General features: G+C 35.4%; 2 protein-coding genes across 6 annotated transcripts in view; one reads left to right on the top strand and one right to left on the bottom strand.

Moving 5' to 3' along the window:
* Positions 1-291: 291 nt before the first annotated feature.
* On the bottom strand, positions 292-19,986 carry ZNF214 (zinc finger protein 214). Of its 5 annotated transcripts, none has more exons than XM_064365219.1 (5): positions 19,764-19,986; positions 19,334-19,396; positions 18,721-18,809; positions 3,401-3,547; positions 292-2,251 (listed from the first exon to the last, which is right to left on the bottom strand). In XM_064365219.1, the coding sequence occupies exons 2-5, from the start codon at positions 19,348-19,350 to the stop codon at positions 558-560; spliced, it is 1,947 nt and encodes a 648-aa protein (XP_064221289.1). In that variant the 5' UTR covers positions 19,351-19,396; positions 19,764-19,986; the 3' UTR covers positions 292-557. The 5 variants fall into 5 exon arrangements, with proteins under 5 accessions (XP_064221289.1, XP_012312158.2, XP_064221291.1 ...); XM_012456735.3 differs by having other exon boundaries at positions 19,768-19,986; XM_064365221.1 differs by lacking the exons at positions 19,334-19,396; positions 19,764-19,986 and adding exons at positions 7,832-7,879; positions 9,172-9,269 and having other exon boundaries at positions 18,721-18,803.
* A 142-nt stretch (positions 19,987-20,128) lies between these two features.
* The window catches only part of NLRP14 (NLR family pyrin domain containing 14), a 55,579-nt gene continuing 48,407 nt past the window's right edge, over positions 20,129-27,300 (top strand). Inside the window, exon 1 of the mRNA XM_012456733.3 lies at positions 20,129-20,445. The gene's annotated coding sequence lies outside the window, so the exon portion shown is untranslated. The remainder of the gene's footprint in view (positions 20,446-27,300) is intronic.

The raw sequence follows: 27,300 nt of genomic DNA, 5'->3' as shown, positions 1-27,300 counted from the left end.
ATACAAAGTTGTACAATGCTTTCCTATCTTTCATTAGGTGGATTTTGTCCATAAATAATGGAATTCTACTGGTCAAAACTGAGTTTTAAGTTTTGTGTGTTTTCATCTTTTCTGTGACTTCCTAGAGATTTTTTAGGGTAGTTAAGGGATGTTGTTTAACAGATGGCCAGTTTCAATTCAAACCAAAATTTAAGTAAATGTTTTGAAGTCAGTGAAAATACAAAGTTGAACACACAATATAATTTCATGCACATTAAAATGCACAGAAAAAAAGACTAGAATGAAACAGGATGAAGTTTTCTCCTTAAATATTTAATATATTTTATTATTACATATTATATTTATAGTAGGTAAAGAAAAATACTGTAATTTTAAATATATAGGGATTTTTCTAAGGATCTCTTTTTGAAGGAAATAATTCTTATGGGAGATAAGGGAAATGATAAATCTTGCTTGATATTACTTGTGTTATTTATAGGATTTCCTTACCAGCAGCATTTATAGAGTTTAAAGGTTGGGTAAATTTTGATTAAAGCTGTTAACTAAATGAACAACATTTATAAGTTTTCTCTTCTATGATTATTAAGAAGATGTGAATTATGATCAAATCCCTTATAATATTCATGGCATTTATAAGGTTTCCCTCCTGTGTGGACTCTTTGATGAATTCGAAGAGCTGAACTATGACTAAAACCTTTACCACACTTAGCACATTGATAAGGCCTCTCTCCTGTATGGACCCTCTGATGAATGTGAAGATTAGAACTGTGACTAAAACCCTTTCCACAGTCATCACATTTATAGGGCTTTTCTCCTGTATGGACTCTCTGATGAATGAGAAGATGTGAACGTTGACTGAATCCCTTGCCACACTCTTCACATTTATAGGGTTTCTCTCCAGTATGTACTCTTTGATGAGTGTGAAGCTTTGAACTCTTACTGAAGCTCTTCCCACATTCAGGACAAGTATAGGGTTTCTCCCCTGTATGGACTCTCTGATGAATGCGAAGATCTGAGCTGTGACTAAAGTCCTTTCCACAGTCATCACATTTATAAGGTTTCTCTCCTGTATGCACTCTCTGATGAATTTGAAGATTTGAGCGTTGGGTAAAGCTCTTACCACAGTCTTCACATTTATAAGACTTCTCTCCTGTGTGTACTAACTGATGAATTCGAAGATTAGAGCTCTGGCTGAAGCCCTTACCACACTCATTACACTTATATGGTTTTTCTCCTGTGTGGACTCTCTGATGAACATGAAGTACTGAACTCCGACTAAAACTCTTGCCACACTGATTGCACTTAAAAGGCTTCTCTCCTATGTGAAGTCTCTGGTGAATGTGAAGTAATGAATTTCTACTGAGGTCTTTATCACACTCAATTTTATAGAGTTTCTCTTCTGTGTGGACTCTTTGATGATTGTGAAGACTAGAGATCCGGCTGAAGCTCTTACCACATGCATTACAGCTATAAGGTGCCTCCCCTATGTCAACTTTCTGATGAAAGTGAACTCCTGAGCTCAGATGAAAGTTACTGTCGACTTCATCACATCCATACAGCTTCTTACCTATGTAGAATCTTGGATGTCTATACAAGTCTGATCTCTGAGAGAAGCATGGTTTACTGATGGAACACTGATAGAGGTTTTCTCCAGGTTGATTTCTCTTGTGAAAAACACACTGTGAGTTCCAATAATAAATTTCTTTACATTTATTACATCTACAGTATTTCTCTTCCATCGAATCTTTCAGCAGGTCTTTTTGACATATCACGCCAATGTACTGTGGAAGGGCTTCCTCCATTGGGATATAAGAATGCTGAACTCTGAGCTTCTGTTCTTTTTCCATGGAAAGGTTTTTCCTGGATATACCAAGATGGTATCTGCCCCCTTGAAAACCATGTGAACCACTCATGTAGATTTCTCTACCACAGTCTTGAATGGTTTTTGTTTCTAAGGACTGCCAAGGTAAAAAGTTTTTATATTTTAAGTTCCTGTGACTTTTGCTTTCAAAAGTTAGTTCATAGTTCCCATACCCTGGTACTTGTGTAGAGAATATTAACCATTCCTGACACTGGGAAAAACCTTGCTGTTTTAGGTCTTTGGAATCTTCCCCTTGGACAGTTTCCCCATAGTTCTGAATCTCATATATCTGAGTGCCAGCATTCCACCAGGCTTGCCAGCAGGAAAAATTTTCGTATTCTAAATATCTGAATTTTTCTTCTTGGGATTTGTAGCTCTCATTCCAGTTTCCTAGAAGAAGAAAATACCATTGTGAGGTAAAAGTTGTGTTGAAAAATGTTCAACTCTCTAAATCAATGACATCTAAATAATAGGATGTGTGGGTGGGGGTAGAAAAGAAGGGTTATGACTTTGGCTGATCCATCTGGGTTTGAAATTCATTTGTTTTGTCCATTCATGTATGTATTCATTCATTCACTTATTTATTCATTCCACAAGTATCTTGAGCAGGCACTGTGAGAAATATTTAACTGCTATTTACCCAGGCACTGTTAGAAATGAGAATAATGCCAACTGCTTAATGGAAATAGTCTTAAAGGCTAAGATTTAATTAGATTACTTTATTTTGGATATTATTATAAGAAACAAAATATACTGTTCCTGTTTTTCTGTTCTAGAATAGTGTGGCAGATTGAGAAAAAATGACTACATTAACTTGCTACTTTGCCTACACCATTGGTGTTCTCCTTCCACACTCTCTCTATGTTTGGCTACACAATTTGCTTTGGTAAGTGAGAAAATGACAAAAGTAACACAAGCAGAGACTTGAAAAGTTCTTGTCCTCTCTCAATGCTTTTGAAAATCCTGTGACCACCACCATGTAAGTGTCTTTGGGGTGGCTTGTTTGAAGAGAGATATATGGCCAACACATTCTCACTATCTCCACTGATACCAAGCCAACTGCACCACATGTGAGTCAGGCCAGCCAGCTTAATCTTAGACCATTCAGCCACAACCAAATATCTCCATGATAAAAGATCCATCCAGCCAATAAGAATCATAAAAAATAATAAAGTTTGTTTTTAAGCCACTAAGTCTGGCATAGTATGTTATACAACAAAAGCTAACATAAAAATAGCATGAAGAGAGAGAACATTCAGGATAACACAAAATTGACTATGTATGGAGATATGTGCTTTAGGGGTAATGCAGAAAATAACTAAAACTAATAATCACAAGTACCTATTAATGATATAACCTAGGTGTCCTGGAATCTGTCTTGCTTTATCTTCTATTTGTAACCTGATTTAAGAAATATTTTTGAGACTATCTCTTACAACACCTCAATATAACACCCAGATAAAAAACAAAACAAAACACTCAACAAAACTGTTCCAAGAAGAAACTCTGACTATTCCCTATGAGACGGGAAAACTTTACCTACTGACATGACATTTGTGTAGTTCTCCCACATGACTTCCCTGTAGAGCCTTTTTTGAGAAGAATCCAGAAATTTCCACTCCTCCCAAGTAAAAATAATCGTCACATCTTCAAATGTTACTGCCATCTGGCCAAAGATCAGGCTTTCTAGGAAGAAGAAATCTAAGTAAGAATTTGAATAAAGATAAAGACATTTAGCAGATAATGTAAGTGACAAGCCAAATAGAAAAAATAAAAAATAAAGAAGAAAACCAAGAAAGGTAAGGAGAAGTATAACAACAGTAGTGAAATTACTAATATATCCAATCATCAAACATCATCACTATCAAAAGAAACACCTATCTAGCACTTCTCTACTAACTACTAAGTTTTTTACCTATATTTCAGTTACTCCTCACAGAAATCCCATGTTGTAGGTAGCTTTCTACTACAATTATGCATTTCAGAATGAAGAAGAGATAAATAGATGTATTCAAACTGCATAAGTATTTCTTTTAGTGGAAAGAACAAATCATAAATTGGTTATGTGACAAAGCCATTTTATTTCTTTTTAAATTTTTCATTTTATTTCTTTGATCACACATTCTCAGTTCTCAATTTCGATTTAAAATATGGAGTACCTACTAGGAATAAAGGATACAGATACTTTAAGGAGTTTACAATAAAATGGAAGGAAACACAAATACTATCATCAGCAGCAGCACCATCATAGCAGCAGCTAAATCTTACTGAATGTTTCTTATATGAATAGGGCTATGTTATCTCATTTCCTCTCAGAACAATCCAATAAGGTATTATTATTCACACTAAATGAATAAGCAAACTAACATTTAGCAAGACTAAGTTACTTGTACAAGGTTATGTAGTTACATCATAGAGGTTTTTAAATCTAGGCCTACCTATTAAGTAAAAGTGAGATAAATTAAAAATGTTTGATGAAGGGTTGTCAATTGAGATTTCCATATACTGTCATAATGTATTAATGAAGAAGGGCAAAGGAAAGAGGCACTGAAATATTCAAGGGTGAAAAATATACCACCAAACTAAAAATAAACATGTAGTTTATTTTCCAAATAAACTACATGAAAATGCATGTCTAAACAATAAAACATTAACCACAAATAACTCAAGAATGAGAAAATTCAGAACTACATATTTAAATATCTAGTGGTCTATTTTCACTTTTTATAAAATAAATTTAATACATTTAAAATATAATGAATCCACTTTAAATATATAAATAAAGAAATTTGGGATGCTCAAAAACCCAAACTACATGACTGAAAACTGTGAAAGTTGGTATCTGTCTGGAAAATAAATGGACTCACTGATCTCTAATTTTATAAAAAGTACAATAAAAATCAATCTGTAGTTATTGGATTTTTTTAAAAAAAATGTTAAGCATTTAAAAAACATAATTTCTTTTACTGGAAATAAGTTCATAAATGTTTAAAATACTGAAGTAATATAAGTAAAAATTAAAAGCCTACCCTCTTCCAAATAATTTAAGATATAACCACTATAACCAGTTTTCACTGTGTTCTTTCTAACCTTCTTCCATGTATGTACACATTCACACTTCACTGATTTTTTTCTTAACAAAGACATGTAATTCTGCAATTTTCTTTTTTTTTTTAATCATTTAATATATGGTGTACAACTTTCCACTTCAGTACACGTAGACCTAGCTTATTTGTGGTAATTTTTAAATATGCCCACAAATTATTTGATCCTTTCCATTCAAGAAGTGAAGCCTAATTCCCTACCCCTTGAATATGGGCTGAACTTAGTGAGTCACTTCTGATAAATAGGAAATAAAGTAGAAAAGAAAGTAGTGTTGTGCAACTTTGGAGGCTAGGTCTTAAGAGTCACTGCAGGTTCTTTCTTGCTCTCTCTCTCTGATCACTAGCTCTGGGAAAAGCTATATGCCATGTCATGAGAAAATCCTGGGTAGCCCTCTGGTGAGGAATTGGGACCTTCTGCTTTCATTCAGAAATGAGACATCTTGCCAATAGCTATGTGAGTAAACTATCTTAGAAGTCGATCATCCAACCCCAGTGCAGCCTTTAAATGACTGCAGTCCCTTCTGACAGCTTCACTGTAACTTCATGAGAGACCTTGAGACAGCTACACTTCTTCCAGATTTCTCAGCCTCAGAAACTGGGTGAGATCATATTTAGTGTTTTAAGTAATGAATAATTTGTTATGCAATAATAGATACCTAATACGTTATTTGTAAAAGTTACATAGCATTTCACTTTACTGATGTCCAAGACTTGACTGTTCCCATACTAATGGATGTTAAGACTGTTTGCGGTTTCTTGGATATAACATACAGCAAAATAATTCTCTTAAATATATCATTATTTCTATTGTAATATTTCTATATGATAAATATATCTATTTGATAAATATAAATATTTCAATATGATAGATATATTTCTATATGATAAATTTCTAGAAGTGAAATTGTCAGGCATCTGTATTTCAGTTTACTAAAACATGCTACAAAATGTCTCTTGAAAATACTTTAAAAAATATGTTACAAATATTTTCCCCCAATGGAACAATAAAAGCAAGACACCTATATTCAAAATTAGTAAGTACAATAAATCTAAAGAGAAAAAAGTAAAGAATAATATAAACAATAAACTAAGATGACAAGTAAACCTACTGATAGAAAAAAGGATACTAAAATTGTTTTAAAATAAAGTGGCATACTACTTATAAGAGATATACTCCAAACTAATGAATTATGAAGAGTTAAAAGTGATATGACTAATCGTTTTCTTGTGGTGTTTAAGTTCTTTATTCACTTCCTTTTAGCTGGTTCTTTTTTTGTTTTTTTTTGAGACCGAGTCTCACACTGTTGCCAGGGCTGGAGTACAGTGGTTAGATCTCGGCTCACTGCAATCTCTGCCTCCCGGGTTCAAGCAATTCCCCTGCCTCAGCCTCCCAAGTAGCTGGGATTATAGGTACCCATCACCACGCCTAGCTAATTTTTTTTGTATTTTTAGTAGAGATGGGGTTTCACCATGTTGGCCAGGCTGGTCTAGAACTCCTGACCTAGTGCTTCACCCACCTTGGCCTCCCAAAGTGCTGGGATTACAGATGTGAGCCACTGCACCTGGCCACTGTTAGCTGGTTCTTTTATCCCAGAGACTTAATTACAGTTTTCCAAAAAGAATGCCTGCCTGTATACTTCCTATAGTACATTTCAGTTAGCTAAACTGAACAATGGCTTCAGGTGCTGTCAGCCCAGTCCTTTCATTCTAACATTCTCTTAAACCTTTAACTAAAAGATTTAACAGTAAATGATGATCATTTTCTAGATTTGTGACGTTATTAGGTTTTATAAATTGGTTGTCTAATTCTATAATTCTACCATTCCTTATGTATATATATGCTATAATTCTTATATAATGAAAAATCTGCCATTGCAAATATTCTGGTTACCCTGAAATGTAGTCCTAAAGAAAAGGACAAGATAAAATGTTTATCTCTCAACTTACTCTCTTTTAAAAATCAATTTTCAGAGTATGAGATGGGACAAAGCAATCACCAACTATGAACAATGAGATTTGTATTGCTTTTCACTGTTTTTATAAACTCATTGATTCTTACATACTGGATGGGTTGCAATTAAATTGCAGTCATTTTTCTTTTAGATGTGCAAAATTCTCTCATCTTAAACTAGCAGGAATCCCTTCAGGTGGCTGCTGGGTGTGTAATATGACCTTTTTTAGCGTTTGAGAGCTTCCTTATTTTCTGGCACAGCCAATGTCCAGGTTCATTCTTGTTGCATTTCCTTTACCAACGAGGATGTACTGTTTCTCCCAGGGGTTTGCTAATTTTCCACTCCTCTTTTGGTATATAAGTAACCGCCCAACAATATTATATAAACTTGGTATCTCTTTTGTCTTCTCATAGCTCTCTCCAACTATTAATTAGTTTTCTTTAAGGTCCTTTTCAAGAAAGGTCAGTTAAAATCATTCTCTATACATCTGGAATTTTGATTCCTTCTTGTTATTGTCAGATTTTGCTGTATACAATTTGAAACGCATTCTTAGCTACATATTAGTTCATGATTAATACATCTCCTTGATGGATCTTTACCATTATTTGACATGACTGACCTTTTATTGTGACATTAAATAGGTCTCTTGTAAAGAGCATAGAGCAAGATTTCTGCTTTTCATCCAATCAGTATGACTCAGTTACCTTACTCGTGTCCATTTACTGTGATTACTAATATAGACTTATTTCTAACATATGATTTTTTAAATTCCTTTCCTGTCTCTTAGATTGACTGATAGTTTTATGCTTTGATTTCTTCTCATCTCCACCTTTTCATCTATGTTGATTTCAATTTCACATAGTTTCTATTATTTTAATAAATAACCTAAATATATTTAAAATATATACACTTACCTCTCTATTTTTCTAACAAGTCAATTAAGATGATAAATCCAGGAAAGGCTGCATGAGATATGACAAGAAAGGTGATCAAGTACCTTGGTAAAGTTTTTTATTATAAAACAAAACAAACAAAAAAATAGGAGCAAAGAAAAAAAGAGACATAGAAAGTATATCAATTCCTATATATCTGTCTGAACTACAATTCTTGACAATACAAACATGAAGGGAGAAAAAGAAGGACTAAGGGTGTGCTAAAGTCCATGTCTTATCAAAAATATGACCTAGATATTAATACATTTAAAAAGTCAGTAGGGGTAAATAAAAGTCAATGTGGGTTTTAAGTTAAGCACAGCCATCATAAGAACCAAAATGGAATCTATAAAAAACAAAAACAGAAGACAGCTTGCTCTAAAGGAAAATAGAAAATAAAAAAGAAAAAGATGGAAAAAATAATGTAACAGTTATAATAAATTTAAATAACTTAATCTCACAAATTAAAAGACAGACGCAAAGATTAAAAAATAAGATTTAGCATGTGGTTTAGAAGAGATACACTAAAAAGAAAAATTTTTTAAAATACAAGGATAGAAAAAGATATGCCACAAAATATGAATCAAAACAAAGCTCAAATAGCAAACTTAATTTCAGATGAGGAAAATTTATGGCAAAAATACCATAAGGAACAAAAACATTTTTTATATGAACAGTAAGAAAAAATATCCAAAATAAATTTCTCAAAAAATTATAGATCAAGCAAACAAAAAAAACTCCAATAATAATGAAGACTACTACAACTAATAAGCTTCAGTTATTTTATCTGTGTTGAACTCTACACCATCAAAATACAAAATACACATTATTTTCATGAATACATAGTAGTATCATAAGATAGACCACGACGTATTAGCCCATAAAAGAAATCATGATAAATTCTAAAGCATAGACATAATACAGAATACATTCTCTAGCTACAATGTAATAACATTTGAAAATATTAACAATAGAATTTTTAAAGTCTGCACTTCTGAAACCCAAGTAACATATTATTAAGTAACCTTTGGATTTAAAAGGAAAATATAACAACAAGTCTTAACTGTTTTTTCTTAAAAATCTAAACGTAATAATGACAATAATTACACAAAAATATTTGCAAGATCCAAATGAAATACTTGAAGGAAACAAATATGGCTAGAGCAACTGGGCAAAGTGGCACACACCTATAATCCCAGCACTTTGGGAGGCCAAAGTGGGCGGATCGCTTGAGCCCAGAAGTTTGAGACTAGCCTGGGCAACATGGAGAAATCCCATCTCTACAAAAAATACAAAAATTAGCCAGGCATGGTGGCACAAACCTGTAGTCACAGCTAATCAGGAGGTTGAGGTACGGGGATCCATTGAGCCTGGAAGGTCAAGGCTGCAATGCGCTGTGATTGTACCACTGCACTCCAGCCTGCAAGACAGAGCAAGACACTGTCTAAAAAAGAAAAAAACACTAAAAAACCCAGCTAGACTAACATTAAACTGACTAAGTGAAAGTATTCATCTTGAGAACTAGAAAAAGACAAAAATGCCCACTCTCACCACTCCTATTCAACACAGCACTAAGTACTGGAAGTCCTAGCCAGAGCAATCAGGCAACACAAAGAAATAAAAGGCATCCAAATAAAAAGATGGGAAGTCAAATTATCTCTGTTTGTAGATGATATGATTCTATACCTAGAAAATCCCAGAGTTGCTGCCCAAAAGCCCCTTCAGCTAATAAACAACTTCAGGAAAGTTTCAGGATACAAAACCAATGTATAAAAATCAGTAGCATTTCTATATACCAACAAAATCCAAGCTGAAAGCCAAATCAAGAATGTGATCCTATTTACAATAGCCACAAAAAAGAATAAAATATCTAGGCATACTGCTGACCAGGGAGGTGAAAGATCTCTACAACAAGAATTACGAAGCACTACTCAAAGAAATCAGAGATGACATATGCAAATGGAAAAACATTCCATGCTCATGGGATAGAAAGAATCAACATCATCAAAATGGCCATACTGAAGCAGTATACAGATTTAATGTTACTTCTATCAAACTACCAATGACATTCTTCACTGAATTAGAAAAAAAAACTTTAAAAATTCATATGAAACCAAAAAGTAGCTCAAATAGCCAAGGCAATCCTACACAAAAAGAACAAAGTTGGAGGCATCATGTTACCTGACTTCAAAAGCTACAATAATCAAAACAGCAGGGTCCTGATATGAAAACAGACACATATACCAATGGAACAGAATAGAGAGCCCAGAAAAAAAATGCCTGACACCTACCACCATCTGTTCTTCAACAAAGTTGACAAAAACAAGCAATGGGGAAAGGACTCCTATTCAATAAATGGAGCTGGGATAACTGGCTAACCATATGCAGAAGACTGAAACTAGACCCCTTTCTTATACAGTACATAAAAATCAATTCAACATGATTTAAAGAATTCCATGAAAACCTAAAACTATAAAAATCCTGGAAGATAACCTAGGGAATACCACTCTGGACATAGGACTTGGCAAAGATTTCATAACGAAGACACCAAAAGCAATTGCAACAAAAACAAAAATTGACAAATGGGACCTAATTAAACTAAAGAGCGTCTACACAGCAAAAGAAACTAAGAGAGTAAATAGACAACCTACAGAATGGGAGAAAATATCTGCAAACTATGCATCTGACGAAGATCTAATGTCCAGAATTGATAAGGAGTTTGAACAAATTAAGCAAAAAACAGCCCCATTAAAAAGTAGGCAAAGGACATACACAAACACTTGCCAAAAGAAGACATACACACAGTCAACAAGCATATGAAAAAATGCTCAACATCACTAATCATCAGATAAAGGCAAATCAAAACCACAGTGAGATACCATCTCATACTAGTCAGATGGTTATTATAAAAAATTCAAAAAATAATAAGATGCTGACAAGGTAGCAGAGAAAAGGGAATATTTAAATCCGCTGCTGGTGGGAATGTAAATTAGTTCAGCCATTGTGGAAAGTGGTGTGGCGATTTCTCAAAGAACTTAAAACAGAATTACCATACCTAGCAATTCCATTACTGGGTATATGCCCAAAGGAATATAAATTGTTCTACCATAGAGACAATGAGTATGCGTATGTTCATTACAGCACTATTCACAATAGCAAAGACATGGAATCAACCTAAATGCCCATTAACAATAGACCAGAAAAAGAAAATGTGGTACACATACCCCATGGAATACTACACAAGCATTAAAAAAGAACAGAATTATGTCCTTTGCAGCAACATGGATGGAGCTGCAGGCCATTATCTAAGTGAACAAACGCAGAAACAGAAAACCAAATACTGCATGTTCTCACTTATATGTTGAAGCTAAATATTGAGAACACATGGACACAAAGAAGGGAGCAACAGACATTAGGGCCTACTTGAAGGTGGATAAAGAGAGGAGAAAGAGAGGATCAAAAAACGACCTATCTAGTACTATGCTTTACTTGGCTGACACAATAATTTGAACGCCAAACTCTCATGACTCACTATTTATCTATATAACAAAACTGCATAGATACCCCTAATATTAAAATAAAAGTTAAAAAAAAATGTGTAGAAATAAAGCATTCAACTCAGGAATGTAAAAAAGAGAAACTATCTCCCTTTTAAAAAAAATAGCAAACCTCAAAAAAGAAGAATGAAGTGGAAGTGAAAGATATAAGAAACAAATGATTGAGAAAATGCATAAAGCCAAAAGATGTTCTTAAATATTTAATGTCAGATCAATGAAAGTCAGATTTTCAAAAAGACAGTTATGAAAAAAATACAAGGCAAAATGGGGAAATAATTTCAGACATAAGATTTTTCAATGATGCAAAGGTGTTGTGAACTATATATATAAGGATATTTATGAGCTATAGGCAAATATACATAAATATGTACCTAAATAAAGGGATCAATTCCTAGTAAAGTACAAAGAATAAAATATGGCAAAAAATATGAAAGACAAAAAAATTATATAGACTAGTAAGTACTAAATTAAAATGGTAGCCACGCTCTTCCTCTCTCTCCCTAATCCCAAGGTTCTAACAGTTTTATAGTTGAGTTTTATCAAACATGTAATTAAGTTAATTACTATTACAATACATTGTTTTCAAAAGTAGAGAGTGAAAATTGCCAATTTATTTTATGTAGCTAGTATAATCTTTGATTCCAAGACCATGTAAGAACAATATAAATAAAATTAAATTACAGGCGCATTTGTAAATTTTGTAGATATTCAAAAATCCTAAATAAAATATTAGCTAATTAACATGAGAAAAACCTATTAACATAATTCACTATATCAATAGACTATAGAAGAAATCCATGATAATCTCAACTGATGCAGAAAAACCATGTGATATAAAGTTCAGGAAGTTCAACATCCATATATTGTCTTAAAAACAATTTTAGCAAACTAGAGGAAAAACATAAACTCCCTAAAGTGGCAAAGGTTAAATATCAAGAACTTTAAGCTTAATGGAGAAACTTCATATATTCCCTTTACACTGGTAACAAGAATGACCACCACCACTGCTGCTTTCAAGAAGCAGAGATTCTGGCAAATACTATAAGAAAAAGAATTAAAAGATATAAGGATTAGAAGCAAAAATATAAAATGTCCTTATTTGCATAGTTATGGCTATGAAAATAACTAGAAATGTAATTTCTAAAATAACTAGCCATGTAATTTTTTTCTACCTAGAAAAACCAAGAGTATACAATACACTATAAGTTAAGAGAGTTCAGCAAAAAAAAGAAAAAAAAAAAAACAGATACAATAAAGAAATAGCCTAACTGATTTAGTAATCAACTACTAGAAAGTAAGATACCATTCACACCAGAAAAAAAAAAACCTATCTTAGCCAAGAATACAAAGAATTCTTTGAAGATAGCTTCTAAATTCCAATAAAGAAGAAAGATTATCTAAATAAAAGGAGAAGCATGCTTCCATCCTCTTGGATGGAGTAACAAATTTCCAGATGGCTATTTTGAGGAACACAATAGACTTCTTTTCCTTAAAACTGACAAGGAAGGAAGGAAGTTGGTAAAGACAAGTGAACCAAACAGGAAGACTACCAGATACTGACATATCACCAAAACTATAGTAGTAAAATTAGAATCTCTCACAAGATTGTTGAGTTGTTGGATCTGCAGTCATCAAAAGGCTTGACTGAGAAGAAGGATTCAATTCCAGGGTGGCTAACTCACATGGCTGTCAGGCTGGTCTAAATGTTGATGAGAGATATGTTTCTCTCCACATGGTCCTTTCAAGTGTTGGGGACTATCTGTCAACATGGTGCAAGTTTCCCAAAAGAAAGAAAGGCAAGCAAAAGCTGCATTCTTTTTATGACTTAGCCTTGGAGGTCACATCCTATCACTTCTGCTGTACTCCACTGATGAGGCAATCACAAGCCACGGCTATATTTGAAAGGGGCAGGACAAAGACCCCACCTTTCAGTGGAAACAGTGTCAGTCATGTTGTAAGAAGAGCATGAAAATAGCATAAATTATAAGTATGGCCATCTTTGGAAAATTCAATCTATTGTAATACCAAAGAATATTATAGCATGGTAAAGTGGTAGTTTACTCCAGAAAGTAAAGGAAGCTTCAAATTAGGAAAGCTATTAACTTTAAACTTTTATAATAACATCAAATAAGAAAAGCCACATGATTATTTTAGTAGATGCCAAAAAGTATACTTCTTAAAATTCAACATGCATCCTTCATTTAAAACTACAAAGCATGCAAAACAAAACAAAGCAAAAGGCACACAAGTATATCTTAAACCCAAAGGTAAAACATTAAAGTCATTCTAATTAAAACTGGAAACTTAACAAGGATACTGCAGTTCCACAATTTTTAAACTACTACTATGAAAACACATGACAATACAATTAGACAAAATTATCTGTAGAGGATATAACTGCATATCTGAGAAATCCAAGAAAATCAGCTGAAAACTATTAGCAACTATAAGGAAATTCATGATCTCAGAAATTCTACTACTAGAATTATAAACTAGAGATTACACGTGTATACCAAACAATCTGTACAAGAACAATTAGAGCATAATAAATCCTGTAACAGTAAAAAACCAAAACAATCCAAAAAGTCCAACAACAGTAGAAAAGATAAGTTGTTCATACTATGAAATAGTACACAGCTGTGAAAATGAACTACAACTACATGAATCAACATGGATGCATTGTAAAAGTTAACATTATGCAAAAGACCCCATTCATGGAAGAATATATAGTGATTCTACTATAGATTGAGCAGTGTCTTCTTGTTTTTTCAACCTTATTTTTTTGTGCGTTTTTTTTTTTTTTTTTTTTTTTTTTTTAATTTTGAGACAGAGTCGTCTTGCTCTGATGCCCAGGCTGGAGTGTAGTGGCACAGTCTTGGCTCATTGCAACCTCCACTTCCCGGGTTCAAGTGATTCTTGTGCCTCAGTCTCCCGAGTAGCTGGGATTACAGGTGTGAGCCACCACGTCTGGCTAATTTTTGTATTTTTTGTAGAGATAAGCTTTCACCACGTTGGCCAAGCTGGTCTCGAACTCAAGTTATTCGCCTACCTTGGCCTCCCAAAGTGCTAGGATTACAGGCATGAGCCACCATGTCTGACTCCAATCCTATTTTTAGCACTGAAAATTCTAAAACTATATATAGGTTCTAAATATTTTTGGTAAATGTATTTTTAGGAATTTATATTCTTATTGCTATTGTAAACGTCATTTGAAAATAATTTATAATTATTACTTATATGTCTGAATTCCTTTTCTATACTCTTAGATTTTATGTAATTTGAACTTTATTGTGATGTATTTCATATAAGCAAAAGAATATATGAAAACATATAGATGTACAATTTAAAATATAATAATGTGGATAACCACCATTGAAATCAGCATATACTTTTTTTCTTTTTAAGACAGACTCTCACTTTCTCTCCCAGGCTGGAGTGCAGTAGCACAATCTCAGCTCACTGCAACCTCCACCTCCCAGGTAATGTTTCTATTTTTTGTAGAGATGGGGTTTCGCCATGTTGGCCAGGTTGGTCTCGAACTCTTAGCCTCGAGTGATCTGCCTGTCTCAGTCTCCCAAAGTGCTGGGATTGTAGGTGTAAGCCACCATCCCAGCTTAAATCAGCATAAAATTTTAAAAGCTGGCTGATGATTCCAGAATTTCTTTCCCACTCCTTTCCTAAAGGAGCAGCCATATCTTAAATGTTATTCCTTAGTTTTTTTTCCCCTGTGCTTTTAACTACGTATACATTTCTAAACAAAATTGTTTAGTTTTTCATATTGTTGATTCCACTACACTCCAGCCTGGGCATCAGAGCAAGACGACTCTGTCTCAAAATTTAAAAAAAAAAAATGCACAAAAAATTAGGGTTGAAAAAACAAGAAGACGCTGCTCAATCTTAGCAGAAATAAATATAATTTTGTTCTAACTAAACTTATCTCTTTTAAAAGGGATTAAATCAAGATATTAATCTTGATTTTGATGTAGGGGTGGAGGAGCTGTAACAAACTGATTTTCAGATGCTTTTCCAAGAAAATCATTTTGAAAGAGGAATAATGAGGAGAGACTGATTCAATGGCATACTGAAACTTTAATAAGGACTCTGTAATTCGTAACATGGCTTGACATGGGAGCAGAGAAGATCAACGGAAATGGCTACGAATCCAGAAATGGACACAAGTACAACAGTGCATCTTACACACGACAAAGGTTACATCAAATGTGTGGGGGAAAGAAGGCTTATTCAATTAAAGAAGTTGTGACAAATGATGACATCTGCCCCCACAAAAAATTAAGCTTGATTCTCTGGCTCAATTCTTATGTTTTAGTGACTAAAAAGAATTATCTCAGATATGCATTATATTTCAAATAATAGCTAACTTAATGCAATAATTGTGAGTTCTTTATGTCCAGCACTGTTCTAAGTTAATTTTACATGTCTGATCTTATTTAACATTCTTAACAGCCCAACACAGTAGTTGTTATTTCTCCACTATAAAGATGAAAGACAGGCTAAATAATTCAATCTAGTTCAGAGTATTAAGAAGTGATAGACATGCAACAAGCTTAGGTAGTGGAATTAGAGTCTATACTATGACCAATGTGCTATATTGATTAAACATAATGAAAGGTTAATATGTTTATTATCTAAAACTTATTACATGTGCCTTTTACATCTTTTGGTCCAAAATGGCAATCATCATAATATTATTCTGTGGAAAAAGCCATCCTCTCTCCTTTTTATCTTCATCGAGTGAAAAAGAAAGGCTACATTCTTCTTCATTGCCTATCAAATGCACTACACATAAAGGAACAACAATAAAAACATTCTGATACAAGTATAAGAATTGAGAAAAGGGTTGACAAAAGAGGACAGCTTCAAAAGTAATCTTTGTATACATATGTGTATGTGTAATTTTGTATATGAAAAGGTAGCACCACAGTCAATAGAGAAGATAAATGTTAGTGGAAAAATTAAATAAATAGGAAGTAAAAAGAAGGTTTAAATTCTGTCATTTCTCACATCAAAATAAATTCTTGATAGATTTAAAAATTAAGATTTTAAAATACTTAACACAATTAAGAAACAGGAAAATGAAAAGAAATTATGTATTAAATTTGGAAATGAACAGATTTCAAAGCACAAAACTAAATAAGTAAAAGAAATAAGATGTCATTTCATGCAAATTTAAAACATATAAACAAGTCCTTAAAGTAAAAGGCAAATGATAAACTAGGAGAAGTATTTACAGCATATGACAAATGGTTTATATGTTTTACATACAAGAATATCTACTATCAAATGGAAACAAAAAATTTGGCAGGAAAACAGTGATGTATATAAAAAGGTGATTCATCACAGAAGGAATACAAAGAGTCAATGAATGTATGTAAAAAAGTCAACCCTACTAAGGATTAAAAGGATGCAAATCAAGGCAAAATTTAAAAATTAATACTCAATGCTGGTAAAGACTCAGTAAGATAGAATCATTTATCAGATGGTTGTAGGAGTTAAAGTTCATGTAACATTTCTAAAAGAGAACTTGAGTTTTTTCAAAAGCCTGAAACATGCTTATATTCTTTGATTCTGTTTTTCTATTTCTCACAATTTATCTTGAGAAAGTAAAAAGACATATACTTAACAAATTATGTATAAGAATATTTATTATATTTATAACAACAAAATACTGAGAAATACTAAATTTTCCCCAATAAAAGCAAACTTAATGGGAGGCCAAGGTGGGCAGATTACCTGAGCTCAGGAGTTTGAGACCAGCCTGGGCAATATGGCGAAACACCGTCTCTACTAAAATTACAAAAAAATTAGCCTGGTGTGGCAGTGTGTGCCTGTAGTCTCAGCTAGTCAGGAGGCTGAGGCAGGAGAATTGCTTGAACCCAGGAGGCTGAGGTTGTAGTGAGCTGAGATGATGCCACTGCACTCCAGCCTGGGCAACAGAGCAAGACTCCATCTCAAAAAAAAAAAAGCAAACTTAAATAATGCACAGTATATACCTAGAATGGAACAGTATGGATTCAATAAAACTCATGCTACCAAAACATGCTTGGAAAAATGCTCATTATATGTTAAGTGAAAAATTTATACAAATAACAGCTATTCATACATTCAGTAAATATTTACTGAGTGCTTAGTATATGCACGGTACAATTCTATATACCAGGTACATTTCCTGCCCTCATGGAGCCTAGATGTCATGACTCAAATTTTTTAATTTAATGTTTTATATATACTAATCTCTTTATATACGTGTGTGTATATGGGTGCATATGCCTATATGTGTATATTTCTACATGTGTATGAACATGTATACATACCTATCAGTATTTGTACAGACTAGTGAGTACGTATATACAATAAGTATCAGATAAAAGACTACAAGTAAATACACCCAAAGGTCAACAATGGCTATCTGTCAATATGGTTCATGTGAAGAGACGCACAAGAATAAATTACAAATTTAATCATTAATTGCCCTCCACAATGTGGCTTTATACGTTCATATTACACTTCCCTGTCGCTAGCCTGGTTTCCTTATTTGTTCCCTCAAATTGTACCTGAAACTAAATGATGGCTTTCCTGTTTAGAATGGTATCTTCCTACTCATAACTGTTCAAATCTGAGTTCCTCTTGCTGTGTTTTAAGTGCCACTCATTCTAGCACTGCTTAATGTGGATAACTTCAGAAATTATTACTAACCTCATACAGTTTATTCCCCCCAATGTGAAGACATTTTTTTTTCTTTTATTGAGACGGATTCTCCCTCTGTCGCCCAGGCTGGAGTGCAGTGGTGCCATCTTGGCTCACTGCAACTTCAGCCTCCTGGGTTCAAGCAATTCTCCTCCTTCAGCCTCTTGAGTAGCAGGGATTACAGGTGCCTGCCACAATGCCTGGCTAATTTTTGTATTTTTAGTTGAGACGTGGTTTCATCATATTGGCCAGGCTGATCTCAAACTCATGACCTAAGTGATCCACCCACCTTGGCCTCGAAAGTGCTAAGATTACAGGCATGAATGAGCCACTGCACCCAGCCATGACATTCTTATATTCCTTTATCTCAGAACACCAAGAACAGTATGAATTATACCGTAGACTTGAGTGAGTGAATAAATGAATGAATAAATGTTGGGAAAAGACACTGGGTGGGGCAAAGTCAAGCCTGCATGCTTGAAATTTTCTCAGGCAAATGAGGAACATTTTCTGTGCAGTCCATCCATCCTCAATGCCGCTTCCACTACCTCCTCCACCCATGGAGAATGCAGGGACATTTTATAAATGAGAAAAGACAGTCATCCTCACCTGGGATCAGACTATGAGGAAAACAGTGTACATTTCTTCCTCCTTTGTGCTCCTCTTCTGGGGAACGGTAGAGTGCTGAGATGGCTGAACTGAGGAGGAAACGGGGAATTGAAAACATGGGTATGACTTTAAATTCCCAAACTCATTAAATTCCCCATATACTGACTGGGTATGACCCACAAATCTCCTAACAAGAGGTCAAAAAGAAGCATATGAATGTTCTTGTTTCCTTTCAACGACCAGAAAGGAGAGCTATGAACACTGGCACCTTCGAATTTATTTCCGACCCTCTAGAAACTTCAAAGGCTACAACTCATTTATTTATTATTATTATTATTATTACTACTACTACTAACAGAAAAGCACCAGCACACTTAAATAGTATCTATTCTCAAGGTATTTTTCTTATTTTGTTCCGTTTAAGTAGAAAATCATTCCATTGTCTTCCCCTACTTGTTAAACAGGAATACTGGATTTGAGGTACCTGGAGTCTTAGAGAAGTAGTCCAGAACTGGGGCTTCCAGGTCCTGATCAGCTCAACTCTGCCATCAAACACTTGTAGAACTTTAAAGAGGACCAAACTTCTAAATCTCCAAGCCCTCAGTTTCCTTACCTGTAAAATGGGGGCATGAGCCTCTGTCACCCCAGTCCTTCCTTGCTGATCACAGGTAGGTTCCTGGGCAAATGATAAGCAATTAGTTAAGAGCCCTCTTTCTCTAGATGAAAAACGTTTCATGCGTGCCCCAAGAGCAGGACAGGTTTGGGCTCCCCTAAAGCGTCACGGGCTGCTCAAATGTAAACGACAAGAGAACCAGACACACGAACGGTTCTCCAGGAGCGGGATCTCCGGGTCTCGGCCACAGATCTGCAGAACCTCTGCTCCTGCAGCGAAGACTCGCGCGGCCTCCGCTGCTTATCCAGATTCCGGCCAGAACTGCCCTAGAACCGAACGCCGGGCACCCATACCTCAGGGTCCAAACTACTTCTGCCCTCCTCTCCTTGCCTTTATTCAGTCTTAACGTGGGAGAGAAGCCGTGACGTACCCACCTACACGGGTGTCTCCGGGATTTCTAAACAGGAGTCGCTTCTCAGTCCCGGACCCTCTATTTTCTGCCACTCTTCCTTCAAACACAGCTCGTCCTGCTCTTGTCCGCTTTTGGCTCAGTCCTCCCGAGAGTTCACGTCACTTAACGGAACCTGAGAGAGTGGACCGGGATGACAAAAACACTGGGTCCACACAAACAATGGCCGCAGCCCTGCTGGACCGAAACGGAAGTCCCGGGTCTTGGAGTAGACACTTGCAGTGTTTCCAAGGATACGGGGGGGGCGGGGCGGGAAGCGAGCGCTGGTGAACGTGACCCCTGATTGGCCAAAAGATCCCGGCGCCTTCCGACCTTTGGCCACTGTCATTCCTGCTCTGGAAGGCGGTGCGCTCGGGGATGAGGCAGGGACATAGCGGCATTAATGGAATAGGAGTATTCCCGATGCTTTTAGGGCACCGGGAAGTGGGGCGTGGCTGGAGTTAAAGGGAAATGGAGCGACTGGCTTCGGAGAATTCTGTGACCCTCACCGCCTGCCACTGCGGAACCCGTCGACGCGACCCAAAGGAAACGCTGTCAGGTCGCCTTTGGTTGGCAAGGCGTGGTTGTCCTCGCTGTCCCGCGCCCTCGGCGGAATGGGCACCCCACTGTCCCTGGCACTAGCTAGCTTCGCTCTAAACTCGAGGTTAGCGCTTTTCAAATTCCGCCCTATTGTTGACAGAGACCCTCTTCGTTCCTGGTAAAGTGGGGCTATCCTCCCTCCCGCATTGCTGCCAAGTCCCAGGCTCCTCTGGAGACTCCAGACAGTGAAGGGAAACGCACAGTGGAGCTGAGATGAAGCCATGAGAAGATGAGCCCCTCCTCAGTGTCCTGGGACCACAGAGAGAGTTGCAAGAGCCTGTTCCATTATTTAGCTGAGTGTGTTAGGAAAATATTTTCGCATCTTTGGGCCCTGTCCCTCAAACTTGGGCTAGATTAGTAATATTCAAATATTTTATTGGGCAAGGAACTTTTGGTAGGATAGTCATTAAAAGCAAGAGACTCCTTGGATTCTAATCTGGCAACACCACTTCTGAGATAATTGGCTGGATTACCTAACCTTTAAGCATCAGCTTAATAGGCTTAATATTAATAGTCAATAATAATAGTAACTATTTTACAGTCTTGTTAGATTGAAATGAGTTAGTATAGTTAAAATGCTTAAACCAGTTCCTGGCACATAGGAAGTACTCTAAATGTGAACTGTTTATTTAGTTTGGTGTTTAGCAGGGTTGGGTGGCCCAGCGCCTATCTGCTTGAGTTCGCCACACAATAAACACCTCCATTTTTTACAACTCTGGCGACCACATTTTGAAAATTACTGGGCGTGGACCCTCCCTGGCTTCAACATTTAGAGAGTATAGCATAGCATTTTTAAAATGTGGGCTTTGTTGTCTGACTGAACTAACTTTAAAACCTATCAATCATTGTTATCCACTAGGTGGTGTTGAGCACGTTGTTTAACCGCTCACCCTTAAGTTTTTTCACCTGTAAATTGCAATGTATTTAAATAGCTACAATTGATAGCTGAATTACTGAATGCAAAGACATTGACCAGTAAGAAGGAACACTGGAAGTGGGCTGTTCTGCCACACTGCTTCTGCCCTGAGAATATTACTCATTATTGTTAAGGAGTAATCTGGATAAGCCATGTAATTTACTTTTCAGTATTCCTAGAACAAAAATATCAAGTGTTGGCTATTGATGTTTATAATTAACTTATCATTTTAAAAAAATAGTGTGCTTTGAAACTAAATTACTTTGTATCAAGGATGTGAAAGGTGTAACTGAGTCTCCTGGATTCTGATGTGTTTGAACTTATTTTGAGAGGGAAGTGGAACCTAGGATTTTAAGCAACTGATTGTTTGCTAATTAACTAAGAACACTAATCCTTAAGGCCTTTAACTCCAGACACACTGATAATCTTCTCCATGCCAAGGTTGGAAAATACTGGGAAAAACCAGGTTTTTTTCATGTAAAAGAAAGTGAATAGTTCTCCCATTTCATAAGATGAATCACAGGAAGGCTCTCTGTAAAAGATATATGAGGATTGTGGGGAGATGATAAGAAATGGCTGCCTAAATGAACTCCTCTATTTCCTGCTTATTGCTGTCTGCCTCTCCTAAACCAGAGTACTGAGGTTTATAAAGAGAAATGTTGGGATTGAGCACTCTCTTAGAGACCTAGTGTTAGACCTCTCCACATCCCTTTCCTTATGGGCCAGATAAGAATGTGGAGAACAGCATCAAAGCCTAGGCATGGTAACTTAAACAGCATTTTTTCAAAAGACCCTGGACCTCACATCTGTGGACCATCTAAGAGACTTCTATAAACTTAATGGGGTTCCTTGACTCTCAGAGGCCATGAAGAAGCTGAACATGTAAACTGACTGTCCCTGTGCTAAATCTGAAAGATTATAAGGAGATGAAAGAGCAAAAAGATTTTCTCCAGGTTCTCCCAAAGGCAAATGGCAGGCTTTATGATTCTATTCAATGGTCAACAGAAGTAGAGACCTCTTTGTCATACCCATCTGTATGACTGTTGCCACTTAAAATATTCCATTAATCAGACCTGAATCTCAATGAACTAACCAAAATTAAAAGAAAAAAAAAGCTAAGAGGATCCAGTTTTCAGAGAAACAAAATGTGTATCTGAAGAAATATAGCTGCTAAAGGGCAGAGGCCAATATGAATAATAAAGAGCACCAAGTACAGCATACACAAGACTTTTAGGAATGAATTCTACCCAGTTACAGTTTGGAGTTTAGCAGGGGTGGGTGGCCCAGAGCCTATCTACCTGGGTCTGCCACACAATAAGCATCTGTATTTCTTATGACTCTGGAAACTACATTTTGAAAATTATTGGGCATGGACCCTCCCTGATTTGAATGGGCAGAGACCCAAAGCACCAGCTCTGATGGGGGTCCTGGGACTTGAATGGGCAGAGACCCAAAGCACCAGCTCTGATGGGGGTCCTGGGGACAGTCACCAGATGCCTAGAGATGTACCTGGGGGAGGAGTGAAGAAACTGCCTTGCATGGGAAGAGAGAGAGAGCCCAAGTTCTTAGTCCAAGATGTTACAGATTCTTCATAGCAAAAAATTGAAGAATCTAGGAATAGTGTGGTAACCTAACTTTGGCTAGCCTGACTGACTCCATTTTAGCAGTAAGCTCCAGCTTAGCTTCTCCCTCCCTGCCTCAGCCCCCACAGGTGCATTACTGGGTCATGCTGCACTGAAAGCTTTGAACCATTAAGAGTGGTTCACACTGTTCACAGTACCTGTAACCCATCGTAACTGCATCCTGCTTGGCAAGTCTACCCGCTGTTGTGAATACCTTCCTTGGTGATTGATTGTATGGAAAATACCCCCTGCTGCTCCCCTTGATGACTGTATGGAAATACCCTTAGCAACCAACAATCCTGGAAACCTCCTGCCTCCTGGTTACCAGCTTCCTTATCTAACTTGCTTGTTCTACTTCTGTAAAATTACACTTCAGCTAGGCTCCCCCTCCCCTACCTAAATCAAGGTATGAAGGGAAATCAAGCCCCTTACTTGGGGCCAAGAGAATTTTGAGCGTTAGCCGTCTCTCAGTTGCTGGCTAATAAAGGACTCTTAATTTGGAACTCAGAGTGTGGCATTTTCCTTCTAACTCACTTGGATACAACAATAGGACTGTGGCTAGAGGGCATAGAATTTTCCCTAATTTTGGTCAATGTCACATAACTAAGAAAAAAATTAAAGTAATGTCTGACAAGACAGCAAGGAATTTAGGGGCCAAGATCCTGATGAAAAGGGAATCTTTCTTTAATCAGCCAGCACAAAACTTGGTGGTTTTCTCTTCAACAGTTAGCAGAATTCTTAAGATGAACAGGGAAAGAAGATAAGAAGAAGGCTGTTGATATGCACAGAAAATTTTCAGAAGTCTCATCACAGATCAGGGGAGATCAAAATTGTAGTTCAAAACCCACCAAGGAAGAGATAGCCAATTAGAATTCCTGCCTCTTAAAATATTCCATTAATCAGACCTGAACCTCAAGGAACTAACCAAAATTAAAAGAAAAAAAAAGCTAAGAGGATTCGGTTTTCAGAGAAACAAAATGCATATCTGACGAGATATACCTGCTAAAGGGCAGAGGCCAATATTCCCCCAAGTTAGGGAGAATAAGAACAGAAGCAAATTGGCAGTAAATAGAGATGTAGCTGCAATTCAACTTTGAGTCAACTCCATACCTAACTGGATTGGTGTTATCTGCCCTCTCTATCTGCCTATGAGAGGAACACTCTCAGGAGGAATATTGTTCAGAACTTCTACAATATTTCATATTCAATGCCTGATATTCAACCAAAAATTATAAGGACAGAAAGAAAAAAGACAATAGAAACAAATTCATGGTTGACTAAATTATTGAGATAAATATATATTTAAACATAATTCTGATTAATATGTTCAATAATGGAGAAGAGTTAAGATTAGAAATTTTAATCAAAAAATTAAAATTTTATGAATAAAATTAAAATTGAGAATGTAAACAATGTATATGATAGCAGATCAGCTCCACCAGAGGAGAAGAGGAAAGACTACAAATACCTGAATAGAAGATTACCATTTTATATGCGTGTATAAAATTTTAAATATATATTTTAATTTTATACATATAAAATCTTAAAATAGATATTTTAAGATTTATAAAGTATATATTTTATAAAATAAAATTTTAAATATATAATTTTAATTATATACTACATATAATATAGTTCATATGTTTAGCTTGGAGATTTTGGTTTTATATAAAAACATTTGTATCACAAAATTTTAATTTTATATATAAATCTATTTTATATATAAAATATATAAATCTATTTTATATAAAAATATATAAATATATTTATATAAAGATATATGTTTATATGTAAATAAAATCTCCAAAGCTAAAGTACAGAGTAGAAGGCACATAAAGAACATAAGAAATTGTATTAGGCCATTCTTGTATAAAATATATATCTTGAGACTGGGTAATTTATAAAGAAAACAGGTTTAATTAGCTCACCATTCTGCAGGGTTTACAGGAAGCATGGTGCTGATATCTGCTTGGCTTTTGGGGAGGCCTCAAGCAGCTTACAATCATGATGTAAGGTGAAGGGGCTGTGGGCATGTCTCACATGGTGGGAGAAGGAGCAAGAGAGAGAGAGAGCATAGGGAGGCTCCACACACTTAACCAGATAGCGTTAGAACTCACTGTCACAAGTACATTACGAAGCCGTGAGTGACCCACCCCCATGACCCAAATACCACCTACCAGACCCCACTTCCAACGTTAGGGATTGCATTTCAACAAGGAGATTTCGGTGGGGACAAACATCCAAACTATATCAGAAAGATATGGAACACAGCAAAAAGATCTAACATACAGAATTAGAGTCTCAGAAAAGATAAAATGAGCAAAGATCAATATGTGAAGAAATAATGATTTAGACTTTTCTACACCGATGAAAAATGCTAATCCACAGTGTATTATTTCATTGTAACTCTCAACTGGTATATTGAAAACCTACAGATATTTCCAGGGATGCCTGGAGCCATGATATTGATCCTTGGCCAAACCTGAATAAAATATACTACATAGGAATTAATGTAGCTTTGTGCTAACATAGTTTTCCAAAAAATACCAAGAGGGAAATCTGCCAGTGTTGCTTATAGAAAATGTATTGATTAATGGTTTGCCTCTGATTTCTGCTATTGAACCTGGTCTCATAGCCTGGTTTTAGCTACATGACAGGAGTAGTATAAAAGACCCCCTACTTGAATGAGCTGTGGCTTCCTTGAAATCAAATATCTTGTGGTTCACTTGCTGGACATAAAGCACAACGTTGTGACTGAGAGAGGTCTCTGGAATCTGTGTGGGTATTGTGGACCTCCTTTCTTACCCCTGCTGTCCTGTATCCATATCTGTCATAAATCTTTCATGAGCAAGTATGTGTGCATGCATACAAGTCTATGTTACACTGTATTTTTATAAATATCTCTAATAAGCTTAGAATATTTGTACATTTTAATGAGAAAATATGTGAGTAAAATGTGAAAAGAAAATCTGTATTTTTTTCTAATTAAGCGTGTTAGCAATTGAATTGGTGGGGAAAAATGGTCACTTTTTGAGCTAAAATGTATCCTATATGAAATACCTGAAAGCAAAGAAGAGGAAAAAGAGTTTGAAATCATGAAAAACAGATAATAGGCTTAAATAATAGATATATAAAACCTATTATGCAGACATAAAATTTCTACAAGGAGAAAAATGAGTTTATAAAAGTGAAGAAACGAATAACAGAACAGTAGAAAATGTCTTTGTGTTGAAATTTTTTGAGAAGGCATGAATGCAGGCAAAATAACTCACTACATTTCAGTCTGGATTAGTGAGTAAAGACTCACACTAGACATATAAAGATATAATTCATATACTGTAAGGGTAAAGAGAAAACTCATAAGCTTTTAAGTAAAAAGGGTAAGTTATCTAAAAATAAAAATGAAATTGGACTTCTCTTTTGTAATGTTGGAAGCTAAAAATGTGTTCAATAGCAGTATAGACTAGTAGGATAAAGGGGCTTCAATACATCAGCCAAAAACGTCATCTATCCCTAATGCAGTGAAAGAAATGTTTAAGGTATTTCAAGAATTCAGAGCCTGTATCACTCAGATGTCCCTAAGTTAACAATTCAAGAAAGGATTCTAAACAAATAACAAACCAAAAACAGAAATACCCCACAAAAAAATATGGACAAGGAAACAGAGAAAGCCATGATACAAAATAAATAATAAACCCAAAGTTACATACATAAAGAATGCAATAAATCATTAGTCATTATGCTAGATGTGAATGGACTGAATTTTTCAATAGAAACTCTCAGTCACTCAAGTAACAAAATCTAACCATATGCTATTTTCAAGAAACATCTATGAGGTGTGTAAAAAAAGATACTAGGCAAACAAGCAAAAAATTCAAATAATTGAAGGTTAATTTAAGAACAAAAGAAAGAGATTGACTTTATATCTTGATAAAAGGTACAATTTATGAAGAAGTATAATGCCATCAAACCTGCTAAGTACATGGAGCAATAATGCATACATTTGAGTACTTGATTAAAAAATACAGTTCTATGGGAAAATTCAACATGTTTGTTTTAGAATTAGAACTAGGACACAATAAAATAAAGCCATACACAGATCAAGTAGTATAATTAATAATCTGAATTTCAAAGGTATACACAGAAACCTTATATCCCTAGAATTGATAATATATTTTGTGTCCATAGAGCATTTACAAAACTGATGATGAGTTTTGCCATCTTCATCCTCAACTGATTAATGTATTTTTAATTGTTCAGAGTAAATAAGCAAAGAGAACTTCCATACCCCTGCCCATCCACACAATGTATTCATACACCTACCTGCATCAGTGCCCCTTTATAGCTGGAAGCCTGATCATGTAGTCACTAGTTTCCATCC

This window comes from Aotus nancymaae, unplaced genomic scaffold (assembly GCF_030222135.1).
Source record: "Aotus nancymaae isolate 86718 unplaced genomic scaffold, 86718_ANA_hifiasm-v0.15.2.pri h1tg000059l, whole genome shotgun sequence".
Lineage (NCBI taxonomy): Eukaryota > Metazoa > Chordata > Mammalia > Primates > Aotidae > Aotus > Aotus nancymaae.
The sequence above is the reverse complement of the archived record's forward strand: the minus strand, read 5'-3'. Positions and strand labels throughout refer to the sequence as shown.